The sequence below is a fragment of the Notechis scutatus genome, chromosome 11 (genome assembly GCF_049901735.1).
Source record: "Notechis scutatus isolate UNSWTSFEM ecotype Mainland chromosome 11, rNotScu1.2, whole genome shotgun sequence".
In the NCBI taxonomy this organism is placed as follows: domain Eukaryota; kingdom Metazoa; phylum Chordata; class Lepidosauria; order Squamata; family Elapidae; genus Notechis; species Notechis scutatus.
In genome coordinates, this window is record NC_142019.1 from 4,732,566 (window position 1) to 4,755,739 (window position 23,174).

The window sequence follows — 23,174 nt, forward strand, 5'->3', positions numbered from 1 at the left end:
ATGCCGGTACTGGGCCGCGGCGCCCAGCTGATGCCGGTACCGGGCCGCGGCATAAAAAAGGTTGGGGATCACTGCTCTATAGTGTCGTTTTGAGGGAAAGAGTTGAAACAGTTTATGTCCAGGATGTGAGGGGTCTGTAGATATTTTCACAGCCCTCTTTCTGGCTCGTGCAGTATATAGGTCCTCAATACAAGAATAAAGGAGGTTTTTTTCTCTGTGGCCACTGACATTTTCCTTTGTTAGTCAAAAACGGAGAGAGAAAATCAATTCCTTGCAAGACTGAGACTGTTTCAGAAAAATTAGATGATGAATTTTTATAGGGATTCTGTTATATTAAGATCTCTCTTTAGAGCCAAAACAAACTGTAACATCAGAAGCCTTGCTTTTCTGCAAACTGTTTTTTTTTTTAAATTCCACTAACTATGCTGGAAAAAAATTATTAAAAGTGACAGGGTCCTTACATATTATTTGAAATGAGAGCAGACTTAAAGCTGCTGTCACACTTCATTCAGTAATTGTATTTGCTGTGGTTACAATAAAGCTTCTTCCCCAAAACTCATGTACCCTACAGGGAGCTGACACACATTTTCAAACATGTAATGGACACCTGCTGAGGATCTCAGCTCCATCAGGCCTCTCTTGGTGCATGCCCTGGTGTTATTTGGGAACATGTGTCCATCTTTCACTATTGACACATCTATCAAGAAAAAAACATGGTTATACATGGCCAAGATGGAAGGGCATGGTGGCTCACAAGGTTAGAATATCGAGCTGCTAATCAGCAGGCTTGCATTTGAGATCCGTCACTGCTGCGGGATGGGATGAGCTCCTGTCACATGCTCCAGCTCCTGCTGATCCAGCAGTTCAAAAGCAGGCAACTGTGAGTAGATTAATGGGTACCACTTGGGTGAGGAACTTCATGGGGGTATGAAAGGAATCCCCAACTGGGCATCCTCTGAGCAACAGTAATATCAAATCCTTTCACCATGGAAGCACTTCATGCTTCTGACACACCCAAAAAAACGGCCTAGATAATTGTTGCACGCACTGTGAAGAGCCTCTGAAATGGCCAGCCAGAGTTTATAAGCCAGGAAGGTTGGTGCCCCATGTATTATGTATTATTAACTTGATATCCTTTTCTGATTGCATTTTATAGAGTTTGGGACTGGTTTAAGAGCAGAATTTCATGAAAATCATAACACCTTTCTCCAAAAAGTGTCCTGATTTGGCCCACTGTTGGAGCATTCACAACAGTTGTACAGTTAAAATCCAGGCATTCTTAAAAAGCAGACAGTGGAAAAGAAAAGGATGGAGACTCGGCTCTTCAATCACTCCCACCTAGAATTGTTACCTTCTAGGTCCTCTTTTCAGGTAGGTCCACGGTCATCCAAGAGGCATCTTGAGTCATTCCTAGTAGCTCCAGTTCATAACTGGGAAGCGTGCTGCCAAGGAGGCAGCTTTGGCAGCAAAACCAGCTGTTTGTCAGCAGGAGGAACAAAATTCCTGCTGGCTCCGAATGTCATCTTGGGGACAGGTCAAGATGTTCCTATTGTGAGGCACAGCACACAGAACACCTAAGCAGGCGTGTCAAACACAAGGCTTGTGAGTTGGATCCAGCCCGTGGGATGCTTAGATCTGGCCCATGGGACCACCCTGGAAACAGTGAAGGACTGGCCCCGTGGTACCTCTGCCAGTGAAAACAGAATTTGGGTGGCTCTGTTTTCATTGGCAGAGGGCTGCAGGAGGCCGTTGCGGCCAAAAACAGAGCCTTGATGAGTGATGTTGAGATGGCCCCGCCAGAGGTGGTATTCAGCAGGTCCTGACCAGTTCTGGAGAACTGGTAGCAGAAATTTTGAGTAGTTTGAAGAACCGGCAAATACCATTTGTGACTGGCCCTGTCCCCATCTATTCTCTGCCTCCCGAGTCCCAGCTGATTTTGTTTTCTGCACAGGAGAACAGAGCTAGAGAGCAGGTTAGTGGGGTGGGGAGGGAATGAGGATTCTATAGTATCCTTCTCCCAGGCGTGGTGAGGGAATGGGGATTTTGCAGTATCCTTCCCCTGCCACGCCCACCAAGCCACACCACGCCCACCAAGCCACGCCCACTGAACCGGTAATAAAAAAAAATTGAATGCCACCACTGGGCCATGGCCATTCTGGCCACACCCCACCCTCCAAGGTCAAACACAACCCAGATGCAGCCCTCAATGAAATCGAGTTTGACCTAAAGGAACCCAGTCAACTACTCTTCCTCTATGTGAGTCTCCACTTTGCACGTGGTTGCAAACACCCAGATTTGAAACAAATCTGCGTGCTCCCAGTGAAGCATGTTCATGTCGGAGAGGGCTGATTCTACTTGCATAGCTCACACTATAAACTGGTTCTCTTTTTAGTTAAGTGCACAAGTAGAAGCAGCCATCCCCAACAGGGGTGCTTTAACTTCGCCACCAAGTTATTCAGACGCCTCCAAAACTGCTTCCATCACTAATGTGTGGGCGAATCACACTTCCCACAAATGGTTAACAGAAACGCAGCCAACTGGGAAGCTCACCTCACCCATAAAGTTACTAAAAAGTAAAAAGAAAGAAAGAAAGAAAAAAAGGGGGGGAAAGCCACTCTGATTTTTTAAGCAAAAACACCAGGGCTTGATTTATGTTACAGTGCCTATGACATAAGACTGACTTAGAAGCACAAATTTTTCTGGTCCTCTTATTCCACCAGCACTGCCAACAAATCAAAACCACATTGCAACCAATTAAAAGAACTAATCTCCCCTATTCATCTGTTCACATTGTTTTTAACATTTTTGTCATAGTGTAAAGCAAATAAGCAGATTTTAAAACCAAACAAACAAAAGGAGACAGGAAGAGCCACTTAAAAATTATTTCCATTTATATTTTATATACTCCAGATTAAGAATCAGGCAAAAAAAAAAAAAAAACTAAATTGAAAAGTGGCACACTCTGCCATTGCCTAACAAAATCCTACAAATGCATCTTTTTAAAAATTGCTTTGCATTCTTTTTAGTTCAAAGGCAGGATATATATCACCAACCAAAGTGAGCATTAAAATCAATAGCACTTTTAAAGGCGTAATTTAAACTGGATCTTCTCCATTGCTGTCATCTAAAAATGAAAGATTTGCACAGTATGCCTGTGTATATTTAATTTGAAAACAACCCCACAGTTTTTAACACTGTCACAGGCAATTCTACACAAGCTTATTTTGAAGTCAACTCAACTGAACACAATAATACATCCACCTTGAATGAGAATAGATCTGCATATGCTAATGTGCTCTGCTAGTACACATTTTACACTGGACTGTTAATGGGTCTTTTTATGCAAATTGAGATCCAATAAAGCCAAAGGTAATAAAAATGTATTTTCTTATTGTCAGTATAGGTACTCCTCAACTTTCAATGGTTCATTTAGTGACCGTTTGAAGTTACAACGGCACTGAAAAAACTGACTTATGACCATTTTTCATATTTAGGAGCATTGCAGCGTGATTTACATTTGGTTGCTTGGCAACTGACTCACATTTATGATGGTTTATGACTCACATTTATGACAGTTGCAGTGTCCTGGGGTCCATCACCTTTTTTGATCTTCCAACAAGCGAAGTCAATGGGGATTCTTTTAACAACCCTGTTACTCGACTAACAACTGCAGTGATTCACTTAGCAACTGTGGCAACAAAGTTTGTAAAATGGGACAAACTCGCTTAATGAAAGTCTCGCTTAGCAACATAAATTTTGGGCTCAGTTGTGGTCGTAAGTGGAGGATTATCCCTAAGTTGTCACAAGAATATTAAAAACAAGCACAAATAGGCTGAAAAACAGCTTCTATCCCAGGGCAGTAGCTCTTTTGAATTCTACTGTATAGTGCAGTGTTGGTGTGGTGTCGGATTTTCGGTTCAATGTGTGGAGGGTGAAGGATGTGTGTTTGTATTTATTTCCATGGTCATGATGTGCACTGAAGATGGTGTTTGATTTCGTTGTACAAGGTGCAATGACAATAAAGTAAACTAAAAAAGTGAAATGCTACACTTCCAAACCTTTTTGATCCTTAAAGTTGCTAGATACTTTTCATCCAGTCTCTGTTGCTTAAGTCCTTTAAATTGAAAGGGTTGCACAGATACGAGGGTTACGAGTCCCAAATGTGATGTGTTGATGTCTTTGCAGAAAGGATAGAAAAGCTTAGGAGACAAAGTGAATGAGAATCAAGGAGCAGCAGAAAGCTAGATATGAAATGGAATTTCTCTTCAAAAGCTGAAAGTTGGCTTTGAGGAATTAAGAGACAAGTCCTAAAGAAAAATGCATCAAATGTGAAGGTTAGAAGAAAGATGCTGGAGATAAACTAATGAGAGCACAGTGAAAAATTGGAGAATGTCCTGAGGAGAAAAAAAAAAGAGAGAAAGGAATGGAGGATGGATCAGAAAACAAAAAACAGAGCAAAGACAACCAGTGGAGAAACAATTCTTGACCCGTACTGTAATACAATTTTGATGCAATGCATTAAAAAGTGTGGGAAGAACTCAGAAATCTGTACACCTTCCCCATTAAATGGGTACTCCCCATCCAACTTTCCCATACAGATAATCAGAGCTGTCGACTGCCAGGAAACTGCTTATCTGCAGAGATAGGAAGAAATTAAAATGATGGACCGAACGTGGAAAGTGAGCGACCATTCTCACTTGTCTTGCTAGAGGATCTTTCTCCACCCTACTTGGGACTTCTCATTCGGCGCTGTTTCTTTTCAAAATGAAATAAATCGTGCATTCATTTGGCCTTTCATCTTCCAAATCTTTTAGCGCCCATAGCCAAAGTGACTAAGAATCAGGCACAATGGGAGCTGAAATGTAACACAGCTGGATGGTATCAAGCTAGGAGAGGCTGTCCTAGATCTTAGTTAAGAAACAGAACCAAGGAGATGACCATATTAGTCCCATAATCGTACTTATGTCCACTGTTGGTGGTCTGTCATCTGGAATGATTTTAGTACTTGGAAGCAGTATCTTGAATGTTGGGGGAAAAAACAACAGTATGTAAGTTATCCAACACTACTAATATTTGGGAAAAATAACTGTTTTTCTTGAGCAACTTAGAAGGGCAGAAGCAAAAAATTAAAAAATATGATGTTTCAAAAAAGGCAATGCTCATTACTTGTAGCAAAATACAGATAACCCCTTTGGCTGCCCAACAGCCAGCCTAAACATAGGCATAGTTTTTGGGATTATCCAGGATAAACAGGAAGATATTTGGGGGGCTTGATCAGGGCTGTCTAAGAGGCAAAAATGTTCAAATATCACACAGGGAAATCGATTTTTGGACATGTTAAATTTCAACTACAGCAATCTGTCAGAATTTTAGCCACCAATTCTGGACCATATTTGATGCATTACTGACTATGTTGCTTAATGTGCACAAATTCCAGTAATTGTGTATAATTGACGGAGCATGGTTTTTGGGTGCCAAATACAAATGGGTCCAAAATGAACAAAGCAAGTTTTGCAGCCAAGAACTTAAAACATATTTCTCAGAAAATATCCAACCCTTGCTAGCACACACTACAAATAATGTTACTTCAATAAAGCTAGAAATATACTAACCGCTACAGTGCAAGTATGAATCAAGGGTTGAAGAGATACTTTGGGGGCAAATCAGGGGAAATATAAGCATGCTTCTGCCAGGCCAAAGCTGAATATAATGAACTATGAGTGCAGAATATGAATCCATGTGCAGCGTTGCTACAGTCGAACAGACTCCAGGCTGTTCCTATTAATATTTTACTTGTCTCTATTTCAATCTAACAGTAAGTCTTTTAAGATACACGTTTGGAAAAAAAAACATGTAAGCAGCAGTAACATTCTTTTTAACAGGATTACATGCCAGCTCAGCAATGAATGACCAGATTACATAGATAGAAGTAGTCCTTCATTCTATCTTCAGAAGAAAACCATGGTTTTGGGATAATGTAACTTACTATTGTAGGAGAAAAGATACAAATATTTGTGTTGCAAAAACAGAAAGCAGCAATCAAAGGCTACAAGGGAAACCATGTGAGCAGGCAAGGGTAAAAAGATGAGCTGTGGTCTTTCTTCACTGCAAATCATGTTTATTTATTTAATTTTATTCTTTTGTTTCATTTTATTTTCTCAGGCAGCAAGTTTCTCAGGGATAAGGTCACTGCCAAAGGTCACATCACACCCTACATGTTCACTAAATCAAATCTGACACATTGAAATAAGCCAGTTGGATCCTGAAAAGGTTTTAGGTCCCAGTGATTTTTCAGGAGCTCTCCTCTGAATATAATCAAGGTTGGATTCACACACCAGTCTAACCCACATTACGACCATTAAAAAAAAAGCAATAAGAAATATCACCTCTTTTACAGATAAGCTACTGGTTGCAATTCAAGGTGTTGGTTGCCGCCTTTGAAACCCATCAAGGTTTGGGGCTGGTTTACTTATGGGACTGTTTCTGCTAAGAATCTCCTCTACCTCTCTGGTCAGGCAGAAGAGGGATGCCCCAAGTCCCATCTGCTAAGATGAGTTGGCTGGTAGAACCAAGGAGGACCTGGGATTTCATTTGGCATTGAACGGTTGCATCAGAGGAGTCATTCAAATCTTAAGTGATTGGCCCAAACGAAAAAGGTCCACCGGAAATGCCACAGAGATGGTTATAGATAGCCATTTTGGCCACTCCTGAAAATTATAATCTACTGATAGAAAAGAATATTTGTAGCTAGGGTTGAACTGTGGAGGCTTAAGTGCTCTCTGAGCCTGGATGTTTTCTTGGAGACGTTTCATTACCCAACCAGGTAACGTCATTGGTGTACTTGCATGGAACATCTGCAAGAAAAACCCGAGAGTACCAAGGACCCCACAATTGCAATCTAACATGGCCATCATTCTCACATATCAGACTATGCTTGAGGGAAAGAATAGTTGCCATGAGCAGAGTTTACCTGGAGCCAGGCTGGCTGGGCAGGGAGAAAGGAAACCATTTACCATTTAGCAGATTGGGGAGGCCTTTAAATCTTTGCATTACTCACACTGTGCTAACTCTGTGCTTTAAGTGTCCATGTACAATTCCTGTCAATTTCATGCAGAGATCAACATATTTGGGGGAGGCCTCCTGTTAGAAACAAATGTCCACAGCCTGAGACACACTTCCCAGGTTAACTTTAGATCGTTTGCCAAAATTAACAGAGGTTCTTATGTGGCTATTTTCTTTGCCATTATATCTCTACTCCACATTTAGCGCAATCATCTATAGCTTCTGGAATATGCATTGCTGGTCTAATTAAGAAACATGGTTTGTTATTTTCCAAAGTCCCTGCTTTATCCATTAGTAACTCCCTTTGTAATTTTACTGTTTAATAAAATTCATCGAGCACAAAATAAACCAGTACTGGGGGAAAAAATTAAATACATGGAAAGTGAGGCATTCCATGGCTGCAAATTATAGCGAGTTGACTATATTTAGGGATTTCTCTAAGATGGTTTTGTGACTATTACAAACGTTCCATTTTTAAAAATAAAATATGAGAGTTAAGTTTGCAGTGTTTCTGTCTCTTACACAGCACTATGATTTGTGGAAGGTGATTATAAGAAATTCCTTTGTAAAAGTATTTGGATGGCTACTGAAGACAATTTGATTTTCATTTCAAAGGAAACCACTTCCTGAATTAACATATGTTTGAGAAAACAGTTATTCTTGCCATTCTCTACAAATGGGGATGAATTTTTTCTGGCTTTTAAAAACATGCCAAATTGTGCCTAAAACACATTATGTTACTCACTTCATCATCAAAGTATGCAGAACTTTGATTCAACCCCAAGCGCTCACAGATGAATGTGGAAATGGAATGGAAAGGAGTTATGAATGAGCCCAGACCAAAACTAATCTGAGTCACCTCTTTATAGAAGGGCATTTTTATGCAGTACAGGTAGTCCTCAATGTACGACCAAAATTGAGCCCAAAATTTATGTTGTTAAGTGAGAAATGTGTTAAGTGACCTTTGCCCCATTTTACGACCTTTCTTGCCTCATTTGTTAAGTGAATCACTGCAGTTTTTAAATTAGTCATATGGTTATTAAGTGAATCTGTCTTCTCTATTGACTTTGCTTGTCAGAAGGTCACAAAAGGAGATCCCGTGACCCCCGGGACAAGGCAACCGCCATAAATATGAGCCAGTTGCCAAGTACCTGAATTATTTTTTTAATACTTTTAAAATTTTATTGAACAAGCAAACATAAACAAAAACATTAAAAACATTGAACACAGAACAATCCTCTAACCCACATTTTTGTCTTATATTGTTAAATCACATATAAAAATAATACATGTTTACATTCTATATAATATGTATGTATGTATGTATGTATGTATGTATGTATGTATGTATGTATGTATATATGTATGTATGTATGTATGTATGTATGTTGTGGCTCCGATTCCCGAGCCTGTGCTGTTAGAGGAAGAGGACTTGGAAGATGAGGAGGAGGAACTGGGAATGCCTTCCTCCCCAGGACCTTCCTCCCTGATAATGCCTTAGGTTTCATCAGACAACCAAGAGGAACAGCCTGAGATTAATCAGGAGGAAGGCATATCGGAGCAGCCCCTGATAGGGAGTCAAGAGGAAGAGTGTTGGCTTGATCCTAGGCAGCGTCATAGGGAGAAATGTGAGCAGCAACGTAGGAGGCGTGGGAGGGTCAGAGAGTGAGCTGAGTCATTGAGCCACACCCCACAGGGGATAAAAGTGGGTGTGTTGTCGGCTGGAACTTTGTACGGGACAAAGTTTGATCTTACTTCAGGTTTTTCTTTGTGAATAATTTTTGTGCTCTGCCTTGTAATTTTCTGTAAGTACCTTTTTACTTGTTATCAGTTCGGACTTGGCAGGCAGAGCATGTTGGAATGCCAAGGACGTTATCAGTTCCAAAGAATTAACTCTGTGAAGTCCGAGCCAGCTTGCCTGCCTGTGTTTGTGTGAGTTTGTACTCTTTCATCTTTTGAGAAAGAAGAAAGGTGAGACAGAATATATATATATATATATATATATATATATATATATATATATATATATATATATATATATATATATATATATATATACATTTAATCATTTCTTATAGTCTTGATCCTTTCTTTTTTCTAACCAACCATAAAATTTATCCCATACTTTCTAATAATCCAATTCATCCTTATTTTTTAAATCCTTTGTCAATTTGTCCCTTTCTGTGCACATCCAAATTTTCCCAATTATTTCAAACTCACTTGGAGTTCCTTTACCTTTCCAATGTTGTGCATAAACCAATCTCGTGTCTGTGATTATATGAATTATTAAATTTGTAATATCCTTGTCATATTTCTCCACATTGATTCCTAACAGAAAAAACTCTGGTCTATATTCTATTTTAATCCTACATATTTCTTGTAACCATTTCTGTATTTTTTGCCAAAACTTTTGGGCTTCTTTGCAATTCCACCATAAATGGTAATACGTCCCTTTTTCTTTGGCCAAGTACCTGAACCTCCACTCCAACCAGTAACTCCGAGACAGACATCTTCTCAAAAGTTCTGTTAAGCCTGGATTCCCCAACAGGTGTTAAGGAAAACAAACTAAACAGAATGTGCAGCGAAGTCAGATAGGAAGACAGGTAAATGTGTGAGATAAGCCTTCTCGTTAACACGCAGTAAAAATACAGATACGCTTGTGCTATCAAAATTATAATTTATTCCATTTAAGAATTATAGCATAGTCATTATAAACAGTCCATTAGTCATATACCAAATTCAGTCAAGTCTTGTCGAGGATACTCTAATCCGTGTCGAATAGCCAGTGTCAGTACACATATAATAAATCTGTCCAAAACTTATCTTCTCTCCGTTGAGAAATATCTTCAAAGTAATCCAACACTTCTTCTCCTCCCCGTTTCAGTAAGAATGCAGTCTTCAATAAGCCAGCCAGTAAGAGCCAGAGAGTGCCTTGCTGCTTATATAGTACTTTTACAGCTGCACCCTTAATTACATTCCTTTAGCTTAAAGTCACATACACTTTATCTGACAAACCATGATTCATCATTTTATTATCTTTACCCAAAACAGTTAGGGTAAAACAATGTTATCCCTAACAAGTTCTTTTTATTTTGGATAATAAACTGGCACAACTGGGGAATCCCGAATCTGAAAGTTCTGGGCTTCCTTGCAATAAGTAAAAACTACAAATCCATGCCCTGCACCTATCACCACATCATTTGCCCCAATCACCATCCGTCCCAACTTGAAACTTCCGCTCACTTATGTGCTAAATAACATGACCTTGAATTAGAAAAAGAATGTTATTATGTCTGACTAGATACACTCCAAGAAATTCCCCCCCCCCCGCCCACTTTCCTAGGCTCAAAATGTGGCAGCGTGGGAGATCTGGTCTCAATATGGCTTCCAAAGCTGACAGGCGTTATAACTTTGAACGGTCACTAAATGAACTGTTTTAAGTCGAGGACTACCTGTAGTTAACACAGAACACAATTCAGTGACATTCTCAAGCGGACAAGGCTTTCTAGCACACACTTTCTCACTTTGCACTATTTCAGCGGGGCATGAAAAGGAGAACATAATGGATTATGCTCCAGGATCAAGTATGGCTGCCTTCTGTTCACAGATTCTTAATTTGATCCATCTATGCAGACTGAGATGACCTCTTGTTCTGGTTGATTTAACTAGTTGATTTAACTGGGATGTCATTTTACTTTCTGTAGTTTTCTGTTACTCTATACAGAGAGTCCTCATTTAGCAACCACAATTGGGGCCTGCAACTCGGTCACTGAGTGAAGCAGTTGCTAAGTGAAATTTCAACTCTGCTTAAAATCTTACTTCAGCTCCCCTTTGCTTTACAGTCCTCAATGTGAGGCATGGACATAGAGTTGTTCTTTTCATCACTGTCCCTAAATGAAACAATTGCTAAATGAGGACTACCTGAAATGGCCTTGGCTTAGACACAGAGACAACCAACACAGCACCAGCCCATCACACCAACAAGCAGAGACCCAAAGGTGCTTTTTTTTCAAGAGGCAACTGGACTTTCTGGTTTTTCCAAGAAGACGTTTCGCTTCTCATCCAAGAAGCTTCTTCAGCTCGAACTGAATGGTGGGGAATGGAAGTCAAAGCTGAAGAAGTTTCTTGGATGAGAAGCAGAGGTGGTGAATTCAGCAGGTTCTGGCCAGTTCTGGAGAACCGGTAGTGGAAATTTTGAGTAGTTCAGAAAACCTGCAATTACTGCCTCTGAACAGCCCCGCCCCATCTCTTCTCTGCCTCCCGAGTCCCAGCTGATTGGCTGGGTCTTCTTTGGTTGCCCTGCACAGGAGAACGGAGCTGGAAAGCAGGTTAGTGGGGTGGGGAGGGAATGGGATTTTGCAGTATCCTTCCCCTGCCACGCCCACCAAGCCACGCCCACAGAACCGGTAGTAAAAATATTTGAATCCCACCACTGATGAAAAGCAAAACATCTTCAAAGAAAAAAGAGAAAATCCAGTTGCCTCTTGAAAAAACCACCTCTGGGACAACCACAACCTGGATGACTGAGAATCTCCATGGACAACAAGCAGAGACATGCCCAACAATGAATGAAAGGATCGCCCTTGTTTCGTATTCAGCATACCGACCTGATCATCAAAGCGGTAAGTAAGGAACTTCTCTCCTGCAGTGTCTTCTAAAAAACTTCCTTGTGGGGAAAGTACAAATTCAGGCAGGAAGTAAGCCTCTTGTAACTGTTCTGCTGTTGTCTGTAAAAGAATGCAAGGCAGTGTGTTACAGATTCAGAAGAGAGAAGAGAGTCTGGACCACTCAAGACAAATTCAGTACATTTCTCATGGCAACACTCTGCCCACAGCCTGGAGTTCGATCCTGATGGGACTCAAGGTTGACTCAGGCTTCCATCCTTCTCAGGTCGGTAAAATGAGGATCAAGATTGTTGGGGCACTACGCAAATAATGCTGGCATTGTAACCCACCCAGAGAGTGCTATAAAAGTGCAATGGGGCAGTATGTAAGCCTAAATGCTACTGCTATTGCTCTGACGCTAGTAAATAAATTAAGTATTTTCTCCTTTACTGAAAACATACGTTGGGTCACTGCAAACCAGAGGTGATATTCAGCAGGTTCTGACTAATTCTGGAGAACCAGTAGCAGAAATTTTGAGTAGTTTGGAGAACCAGCAAATCCCACCTCTGACTGGCTATTCTATATTCTATATCCCCATCTTTTATCTGCCTCCCGAGTCCCAGCTGATTGGCTGGGTCTTCTTTGGTTGGCCTGCACAGGAGAACAGAGCTGGAAAGCAGGTTAGTAGGGTGGGAAGGGAATGGGGATTTTGCAGTAACCTTTCCCAGAAGTGGGGAGGGAATGGAGACTTTGCAGTGTCCTTCGCCATCAAGCCACGCCCACAGAACAGGTAGTAAAAAAAATTTGAATCCCACCACTGCTGCAAAGCATAATACACACTTCACTTTTAACTGATAACTAGCCAAGGAAACGAACCCACAGTGCTTCTCTGCAAGATCTTCTCTTTTCTTTCAAAAGTTGGTTAATATGCCATGTTGGACTTGGCTTAATAAATCGTGTATATCTGATTTCTGTGGTCTATAGAGGAGAGTTTACTATTGAGCACAATTTGAGAACCAGACAATCCACTGGGTTTATTCATGGGGACAAAATCAAAATTTATTGAAACATAGACATCTACTCAATGAAACACTTGGTTGCACTGACCAGGATGGAAGCAGATTAGATCCTAGATGTAATTACCATTTTTATTCACTTAATTTGTGATTCCCTTTTGTGACCTGCTGATGAGCTAAGCTAATGAGAAAGCGAGGTTCACTTAACAACCATGTGCCTAATTTAACCACTCCGGTGATTCACTTAACAAATGTGGCAAGAAAAGTTGCAAAATGAGGCAAAACTCACTTTAACAAATGTCTCCCTTAGTAACATAAATTTTAGACTCAGTTGGGGTCGTAAGTCAAGGACTACTTCTTTATGCCAGTTTTTAACATTTGAAACAAAAAAATTCTTTCGACTGGCCAGCAATCTATTTAATTATTTGGAAACTGCTTTTTTATTTTTTTAAAAATCCTCCAAACGGCATCCTTCTTTAAATTTTAATTTTATCCATTTATCTTAATAAAATTAAGTGTGAAAATACATTCAATAGTTTTTTTATCTGTATAGATATTCATATACCATTTTGATACTTATTTTTCTTGAGTGCTTATTTTTCTTGAGTAATGTTACATCATTACTACGCTTGGTGTTGTTATCTGCTTGTTTAATAAAGTACATTCTCCAGAAAGCTTTTCTCCCATTGAGTACAAGCCATTTATATTTCATAGAAGCCAATGTGGCAGACTTTTTGTATTACCTTTGATTTGTATTCTACTCTAGCCATCTGAATTAAAGCCAGGAGCGTGGAAAAATTCAACCCAAGAGATTACCTGTTAGAATGGAAAACACTTCTGCAATCATTTCCTTACCCAATAAATTTTGGGAAGAGAGAGGGAATAAAGCAAGCAGATTCAATTTTATAGCAATAGCAACCTAGTAAATGCTATTAAGAATAGAATAACATTTAAGGCAAATGCAAATATACAGCATCCAAAAATTGCAAGTAATATAAATATTGTCTGAATGCAAAACTTTCCTTTCCAATACGTAATACATGTGAACATGGGAGGGATTTCTACAACTTGGAATAAAAACTGCCCTGGGGGGTGAAAAAAATGCTATTTTATTTTCATCTCAATATACCGGAACAAAACAGACAGCAGTCAAACTCCCTACACAACATTATTAAAAAACTACAGTATTCTCAATTCCTAAAAATAATTTGCAAGGATATTTTACATCTTACTTAAAACAATGGAGCGATATCAACCTTCTGTCAAAGCAAATCAGAAGAGCCCATATAACATACATGAAGATGTCGGTGCCTGTTATGCAGTTATTCTAAAGCTGAAGATGGATAAAGCAGATTGTTTATATTAACTGTTTCTCATTTCTGTGCTAATCTTTCCATTGGGAAAAAAAAACTGTGGAAAGGGGCTTTCTTACAAAAATGTTGTTAAGAAACATTTGACAGTGAAAACAGACTACAGATAGCTCTTGTCTTGCAACAGTTAATTTAGTGACCGTTCAAAGTTATGATGTCACTGAAAAAAAGTGACTTATGACTAGGTTGGTAAAATGGGGACCCAGATTGTTGGGGGCAATATGCTGACTCTGTAAACCATTTTAGAGAGGGCTGTAAAGCACTGTGAAGCACTATAATTCTAAGTGCTATTGCTAAATGCGAAGGGAAGGAAGGAAGGAAGGAAGGAAGGAAGGAAGGAAGGAAGGAAGGAAGGAAGGAAGGAAGGAAGGAAGGAAGGAAGGAAGGGGAAGGAAGAGGAAGGAAGGAAGAGGAAGGAAGAGGAAGGAAGGAAGGAAGGAAGGAAGGAAGGAAGGAAGGAAGGAAGGAAGGAAGGAAGGAAGGAAGGAAGGAAGGGAAGGAAGGAAGGAAGGAAGGGGAAGGAAGGAAGAGGAAGGAAGGAAGGAAGAGGAAGGAAGGAAGAAAGAGGAAGGAAGGAAGGAAGGAAGGAAGGAAGGAAGATGAAGGAAGGAAGAGCTGTGGTGGTGCGGTAGTTAGAATGCAGTACTGCAGGATAACTCTGCCAACTACCAGCAGCTCAATTCTGAACAGCTCAAGGTCGACTCAGCCTTCTGTCCTTCCAAGGTCAGTCAAATGAGGACCCAGATTGTTGGGGGGAAATAGGCTGACTCTGTAAACCACTTAGAGAGGGCTGTAAAGCACTGTGAAGCGGTATATAAGTCTAAGTGCTATTGCTACACTATGCTATTTTTCACGGTTACCACCATAGTATTATTTCCATGGTCATGTGATCAAAATTGAGATGCTTGACAACATATTTATGACGGTTGCAGTATCCAGGGGTCATGTTTTCCAACCTTCTGACAAGCAATGGAGAAGCCAGATTAGCTTAACAACCGTGTTGTTAACTCAACAACTGGAGTGATTCAATTAACAACTGTTGCAAGAAAAGTCATAAAATGGGGGCAAAACTCCCTTAACAAACGTCTTGTTTAGCTACATAAATTTTGGGTTCAATTGTGGTCCTATGTTGAAGACTACCTGTATTTACAAAGAGCAGCTACAAAACAAATGAAGCCTTTGAAAATAAAAGATGTAATCGTGTGGTGCTACAACAAACAGAAATGGGACATAGTGGCTCAGGGGCTAAGACGCTGAGCTTGCCGATCAGGAAGTTGGCAGTTCAGCAGTTCGAATCCCGAGTGCCACGTAACGGAGTGAGCTCCCATTATTTGTCCCAGCTTCTGCCAACCTAGCAGTTCAAAAGCATGTAAAAATGCAAGTAGAAAAATAGGAACCACTTTGGTGGGAAGATAACAGCATTCTGTGAGCTTTCAGCATTTAGTTCTGCCAGCCACATGACCAAAGAAATGTCTCCAGACAACACTGGCTCTTCGGCTTTGTAATGGAGATGAGCACCGCCCCCAGAGCTGGAAACAAGTAGCACGTATATGCCAGGAGAACCTTTACAACAAACAGATACCCAGCAAGTTTTGCAGAGCAGAGAATCCTGTCATTATAAAACTTGCTTTGTAATTACTTAATACATAAAAAATAAATGCCAATTCCTGAAATTCATTAGCTAAACTTTCTTATCCATCAATCATATTTTTTTTTGCATTTGCTTAAAATGAGTATGTTTAAGCTAAAATTCTGTTTTACCTACTTATGAGTTTACCATTTATAAATGTAAAAACAGATCTGAGTTTTTTTTCTGATCTCTATTCTAACGATCAGAAAGTAGGCTAACAGAATCTGTCATGGACAGCCAATAATTTGGACTTACTTTTTCTTATTCAATTCTCCCATAGCAATAAAATAAATAAATAAACCTTCTTCTTAAAATGTTGCTTCTATCTTCTCTCTTAAATTTCTGGCAAAGAACATAAACAGGAAAACATCAGGGGCCTTACGAGTAAAACGAAGTTAATGTTCCCTGCAAGGATTTCCATAGACCGTATAAGAATAAGAAAAAAACAGACAAAGATGGGGATTAGTGTCTACAGTGGGAGCTGGGGAGTACAGCCAGTTAGAAGGAAAGATGACTAATACCCCTGATGAAAGACAAAAACCACAGAGAAGCAACCAGCGGAGTTATCCCGAGCCCTTTTTATCTTTTGCTAGTGACCCCAACAGCCGGAGTAGAAAGCAAAACCCCAAATCTACTGAAATGATTCCACAAGGAACAATATATGCTCAATTTATCGTTGAAGAATGGACTGTCACAGTAAAAAGAAATAAAATATAAATAAGATGAAGATCATATGTGGAAAGATGCAGTGAGAATTTAGATTTATGGGCTACCGAACAAAAGATGCTTGAGAAATTGTACAGTCAAATCTAAACAGTGTAGTGTAAAACAGAATATGGAATGTGGAATATAGAATATAGAATAGATTAGAGAATAGAGGATAGGATAGGATAGGATAGGATAGGATAGGATAGGATAGGATGGGATGGGATGGGATGGGATGGGATGGGATGGGATGGGATGGGATGGGATGGGATAGAAATATTCCTAATTGATGGACCCATCTTATCGTTAAAAAAAGCCTGCAAAATATTTCAGAATTGATAAATCATGTAACTGAAAGAGACTGATCAATATATTTAAAGACTTGATGATGTTACCTAGTTTGGGTAATGAAACATCTGCAAGAAAACCACCAAACTCAGAGAGCACCAAAGACCATTTCAAGCCCAAGCTACAAATATTCTCCTTTATCTGCATTTATTTATTAACTTGTCGAAAGAGCAGCTAGATATTTATAAGCCAGGTAATGGAAAAGAAATCTCCCACCTGGGAAAATAGTCTATTACAGGATTAGATGGCTGGAGCACGGTATCTTTAGGTAAAACAACTTTAGTAGAATATAAATGGATTTAAGCAGGAATGCCAACCTTTGGTGAATTACTTTAATAATAATAATCCTGTTTCTGGCAATGCAGGCTGGACTTAAATAGCAATCCACTTCCTTTAACATGGGATGAAAGTAAAGACAGGATTTAGAGTAGTTGGTGTAAGAGATTAGTTTAAAAGTCAAGTTTGTAGCCGGTTGTCTTTTATGTTTAAAATATTGGATAAACATTTTAAAATCTGAACTGAAGATAAAAGGCTTGCCTGTGTCACAGTTGTACTGTGATTTAAATGATACAGAACATATACCCTTAGAATTTAAGGCAAGTGTTGTGATTCTTATTTAAATATAAAGAGTATTAGACTAGAAATTGGGAAAGTGTGAGTTCTAGTCCTACTGTAGACATGAAAGACAGTTTTGTGAGATAAACAGGAGGAGGAACAAATATTACATATGTTTGGGACCTTAAGTTATTTCTAAACATAATAAATGTGGGCCATAAATAAATCTAGTTTTCTTTAGGGTAGCATTCCTTATGGGTAGCATGCGGTACCACCAATGCAAATCTGGCAGAGAGTTGGAAGAGCCCCAGCCACATAGACCACTGGCCCCCATCTATTTAAGCAGCAGGAACAATGGGAATTAAGTCATTAACCAGGCAAGCTCTCCACAAGAACTTCCTAGCCTTGGGTGGTGAGCCTGGCGACTATATCTTCCCCCATGAAGAGTCTTCTAGATCCTAGTGTCTGCCACAAAGGCCAGCCATGGGCTTCTTCTAAGTAGGGTTAGAAGGTTTGGGGGGGTGTTCTGACTTCCAGTTTGGTCCTGTCTTGAGCTCTTCAGTGGTCTAGCCTTGGCTCTCCGTTCCAGATTGCCTCTTCGTATAAACCCCGTCTGTAACTCTAACTTTGTCAACATCCTGCATGGCTTAAGTCAGGGGTGTCAAACCCATCCAGCCCACAGGGTGCTTAGATCTAGCCTGAGGGGCTGCCCAAGAAACAGCCCACGGTGCCTCTGCCAGCAAAAATGGAGCTCCAGGAGGGCTGTTTTTGCCGCAATGGCCTCCTGCAGCGCTCTGCCAATGAAAACAGAGCTCCGTTTTTGGTGGCAGAGGGTTGCAGGAGGCCATTGCAGCCGAAAACTGATATCAGGAGCCTGCTTTCGCTGGCCGAGCTCTCAGGCCACCACAGGTGCCCCCGACACAAGTTACGTCAAACTGGCCACACCCACCCTGGCCATGGCCTCCTCCCCCCGAGGTCAAACATAATCCTGATGTGGGCCTCAATGAAATCGAGTTTGACACCCTGGCTTACGTGGTCTTGCAACTAACAAGTCTTATGCTGAAGGGGGAAAGTTACCTATTTTTAAAAGAAAACATTTTGCAAAAGGCACAATGAGCTTCTGCTCATTTAAAGAAAAAATAGGGAGTGCTCCTACAGCCAAACTAGCTCTTCCTAAAGGATAAAGGACCAACTTAGGCAAATGAGTAACAGAACATTGTGAAAAGTGACTGGGTAGAATCCCAAACCAGCTGAAATTGTTCAGCCCTTAAGCCCATCCCCACCCAGGGGAAGATATCTAAACACACAAGCTCCAATTTTCTCAGCAGCAACAGAGGGTTCAACCCTTAAGTAAGTTCGCTCACTCCACCCAGGGAATTCTGCTTGGCTGCCCTGCTCACCAACCCCAAATGACCCTGTATACAAGGCTCAACTGCAAACACAGGGCTGCTAGTTCAACACCATAGCAACTTTCACTTCAGTCAAAGCCAAACACCAGGTCTTCTGCTTGCTGCCTTCAAGGACACCTCATCGTTTCCTCTTGCCTCCTTCTTGCTGTTTCACCCCCGGATCAAGTCTCCACTTAGCAACTGTCCTTATTCCACTCAGGGGCTTCATCCCAACCTCCTGAAGTTGTGTTTGTTCATCAGAAGAATGTGAGTATCCACATTCCTCACAGATTTTGACTACGATCTCCAGTAAATACTGCTCTTCATGAATATACTACTATTTCTGACAGTGAGAACAATCTACCCATGGAACAGAAGTTGCCTTCGGAAATTGTGGGAGCTTCATCGCTGGAGGCTTTCAAGAAGAGACTGGACTGTCATCTGTCAGAAATGGTGTAGGGTCTCCTGCTTGGGTGGGGGGTTGGACTAGATGACCTACAAGATCTCCTCCAACTCTGTTAATCTAATCTAATCTAATCTAATCTAATCTAATCTAATCTAATCTAATCTAATCTAATCTAATCTAAAACAGTCATACTATCCTCCCTAAGCTAAACATCAGTACTGGTTGCATCTTCCACTGGCAATGGGGACAAATGAAAACACATAAAAACAATTATAAAAACTCACCGACCCCTCTTTTAGCACTTAGCACTTAGCCTTATATACTGCTTTGAAGTGCTTTACAGCCCTCTCTAAGATGTTTACAGAGTCAGCCTCTTGCCCTCAACAATCTGCATTCTCATTTTACCCACCTCGGAAGGATGGAAGGCTGAGTCCACCTTGAGCCTGGTGAGAGTCGAGCTGCCAAATTGCAGTCAGCCAGCAGTCAGCAGAAGCAGCCTGCAGTACTCCATTCTAACCACTGCGCCACCGAGGCTCATAACACCTACCCTGATAAAATACTAATTTTTAATGTACAATTGCTGTTGTCAGATCAGTCCAATGTAGCCCCTTTGAATGCAGCTAAATTTTGTAAATACTGTCTGCAAAATTAGACAGACTGTGACTGCATCCCTGACAAGCCACCACTAATTATTAAATATTAACGTGCCTTTATTTTATTTTAGTTTTGTTTATTTATTTTTAAGGCTGTAATGCTGGTCTATGACCATAATAGCAATAGTGCTTAGACTTATATACTGCTTTACAGTGCTTTACAGCTCTCTCTAAGTGGTTTACAGAGTCAGCATCTTGCCCGCAACAATCTGGGTCCTCATTTTACCCACCTTGGAAGGATGGAAGGCTGAGTCTACCTTGAGCCTGGTGAGATTCAAACTGCCAAATTGCAGGCAGCCAGCAGGCAACAGAAGTAGCCTGCAGTACTGCACTCTAATCACTGAACCACCGTTACTTAAACTGGTGTTACTTAAAATAATTCATGGGTGAAAATGAAAGCAAGAGAGAACATTGGTATTGATAAAGGGAGGAGGCTTTTCTGTACTGGAAGTTCTGGGCTTTGATTCCTACAAAATCGTCTTTGAGCATTGTAGGAGATGACAAGGATGAGTATGATGGAAAAGTCAAATGTGTCATCAGTCTTGAGTCTCTTCGCACCCACAAGAGATCTAAATCTTGCCCACTTTGTCTTCCATTGACTCTTACCTATTGCCAACTCGCTATGACTGTTAGTAGTTCAGATTCTTGTAGAGAACTTTAGAGCACAATAAACCTACAGTATATCTATTCATCTGAACTGCGTGGACTCTTGATTTTTTCTGAAGTTGACATGCATGTCATCTAATGCCTACAAGCTGATCAGAACTTATTATTTTTAAAGTGCAGTTAGAGAAGAATGTTCCATTGCAAGGCTTAAAGTTAGATCACAGATGTCTGGCTATGATTTGATTTGAAAGAACAATTTCACCACTCTCAGTTTTGCTCCTTCACCAACACTATTATCATCCCCAACACACTGTTAAAAGTATCATTACTTCAAGCTGCCTAGCAACACTGACAATGCAAAGTGAATTTCAAGCTTCAAGCTAATATAAAAGATCATTCTTTCATTGTGATCTGTTTCCTAAAACGCCTTTATCCAATTTCTCTGGACAGCTGGGTCATAATATTTCAAGTTTATGTATACATACGTAGAGAAAATGCATTAACCAGAAATTTAAAATAGGCTTTGGGGATTTAGTGGGTGATCTTGAGCCAGTTCTTCTTCCACTTCATTCAGAGCTGGTAGAATAGTAGAGGAGGGATTCATCCAACTTAGTTTGCTTTAAATTAAATTAATAGTAATAAATCATTGTCAACCAAGCTAACTGTTTACAGCCAAGAGTTGCTATCCAGACACTGCCATTGTCCGAGACAGAATTTGGGTAACTATTACTGAGTAAAATAATTAGTGTGTGGCATTTTGCCCAGAAAACTCTGGTTGTAGACTTGGGTTCTCAAAAGTTCTATTTTGTTTTGTCCCAATCCTTCTTTCGTTCACTGCTGTATATGGTATCAGATGACTCATCCCCAAACACCCAGTCCAGACATATTTGGATCCATGCCATACTTGTTTCTTTGTCCTTTGGTTTGTCCCGAGTTTACAGAATATCGGGAGCTTTTGAGACAAGCAAAATAGATTGTTCCATAATGTAAGTATTTAAAAAGACCAACCGAGGGCAGGCGAGTTTCTCCAAGCGCTAGAATAGATGATGCCAAAATCAGGGGAAGACTCTAGAATTAATTGGCCAGCTCCCCAAAACACAGGCTGTTTCCTGATTAGCTGTAGGCTTTTGACATTCCTCCATGCACCCCACCCTTTTAATAGACACAAAGTTTTCTGATTCCTTAAAAAATACTTTTCTCTGTGGATCTTCTACCACTGCTTTCAGTACTCACTCCAAGAATTCTTCATGTTCCGCAATAACTCAAGAAGCTTAGCACCCATAAGTTTTTGTGCAGCTAGAAGATGCCATAGATACTTTTCAGGAAAGAAAACAAGGTGATCACAGACTCCAGAAGCCATTGCCAGATGTGGCTGGGTTTTCTATAGGCAGCAACCCAAGCTTTCTTGACTCCCCTTCCACCCAATGCTCAATATCATTCTCGTTTTTCCTTCTTCGTTCTCTCTAGATCCCCTTAAATTGGAAGATCTATGAAATTGGGTGCCTCTGGAGCAGAACTTCTTGGGATCCGTTCTAAAGAAGATTCTGGGTACTTGGCCGGTAGACAAGAGTGAATAGCCTTGAGTTTACCTTTTAATCAATAAGAAGCAGCCAAGGGGATGAGGTTCAACAACTGACTACAAATCAGCAGAAGAACTAAAAGAGTTTTCTGTATCAGAAGGTACAAGAGAAAAGCTTTCGTTCACATCACCTTTAATGAAACAGTATATCACAGGGCAACAATTTTTGAACCAGAGTACCTCAAACGGACTAACTTACAAAAGGCATCCAAAATCCAGGACCATGGAATTGAAATTTGGCAATTGTTATAGAAAATTTAATGGCATAAATCTTTTTCATAGAAACATGTTACGGCATAATACAAAATGTCATAAAATATATCCTTTAGCCAACTCCTGATGTTTGACTGTGCTATATAGTTCAACATGGGCTATTTTTTAAGGCAGGTACATCTCTGAAATTTGTTTCTGAATTTTAACTATTTTCTCTTCCCCAGGGAAGGTTCTGCATTAGAAGCTCTACCACTGACAAAGATTGAGGAACCTGGAAAGGAAATATCTCTGAAATGATGGCTTGAGGGATTGTGGGTTGTCTAGTAGTTAAATTATAGATACCCTTGCCATAAAATGGCAGCCACCCAGAATTCTTTTGAAAAGAGATTAGGTAATATCATGGAACATACGAGACAATATGCCTGTTGGCCATCTCCATGTTCCAAAGAATATCACTCACAGGAGAACACAAGCAAGAAACTGCAAATGCTTTTACAACCCAGCTGGCCACTTTGGGACCACAATGCCAGACAGGATGGGCCTCTGGCCCAACGGAGCCTGATGCTGTGTGTCTACCTTTGCATCACCTGGAAAAAATCTGACTCCTTTCCGTGTTATTATTAACTATCTGGGGAATAAGAAATTCCTGCAGCTATAAGGTAAGGCTTGAAAGAATAACAGCAAAGGAGCTGAAAGATAATTACAGGGATCAATTAGGCACTACTGGAGAAAGCAGTACATTCACCTGATGAAAAGGGGAAAATACATTTTTTGGACTGTTGAGCAGGAGAAATAAAACAAGAATGAGAAAGACAAAAAGAGAGTGAGTTGCTTCTTTAGCTGCTTGCCTATGAGTATTTGTCAAATTAATGTGTATTACAGGTCCACTCAGATATCCCGCCTGTATGTCTTGATGGACTTTTTACATCTGAAATGCCTGGAAGGGGTCAAAGATTGTCATCACGTGCTTCTGCCTGAAGAAGAGCAACATAGCTGTTGAACTGATTGATTTTGGCATTTGCAGAATTTTGACACAGGG

General features: G+C 40.3%; 1 protein-coding gene across 1 annotated transcript in view; it reads right to left on the reverse strand.

Moving 5' to 3' along the window:
* Positions 1-23,174, reverse strand: part of ADAMTSL3 (ADAMTS like 3) — a 196,897-nt gene that overhangs the window by 139,507 nt on the left and 34,216 nt on the right. The window contains exon 3 of the mRNA XM_087972611.1: positions 11,670-11,789. Within this exon, the coding sequence (XP_087828737.1) occupies positions 11,670-11,789 (120 nt within the window). The remainder of the gene's footprint in view (positions 1-11,669; positions 11,790-23,174) is intronic.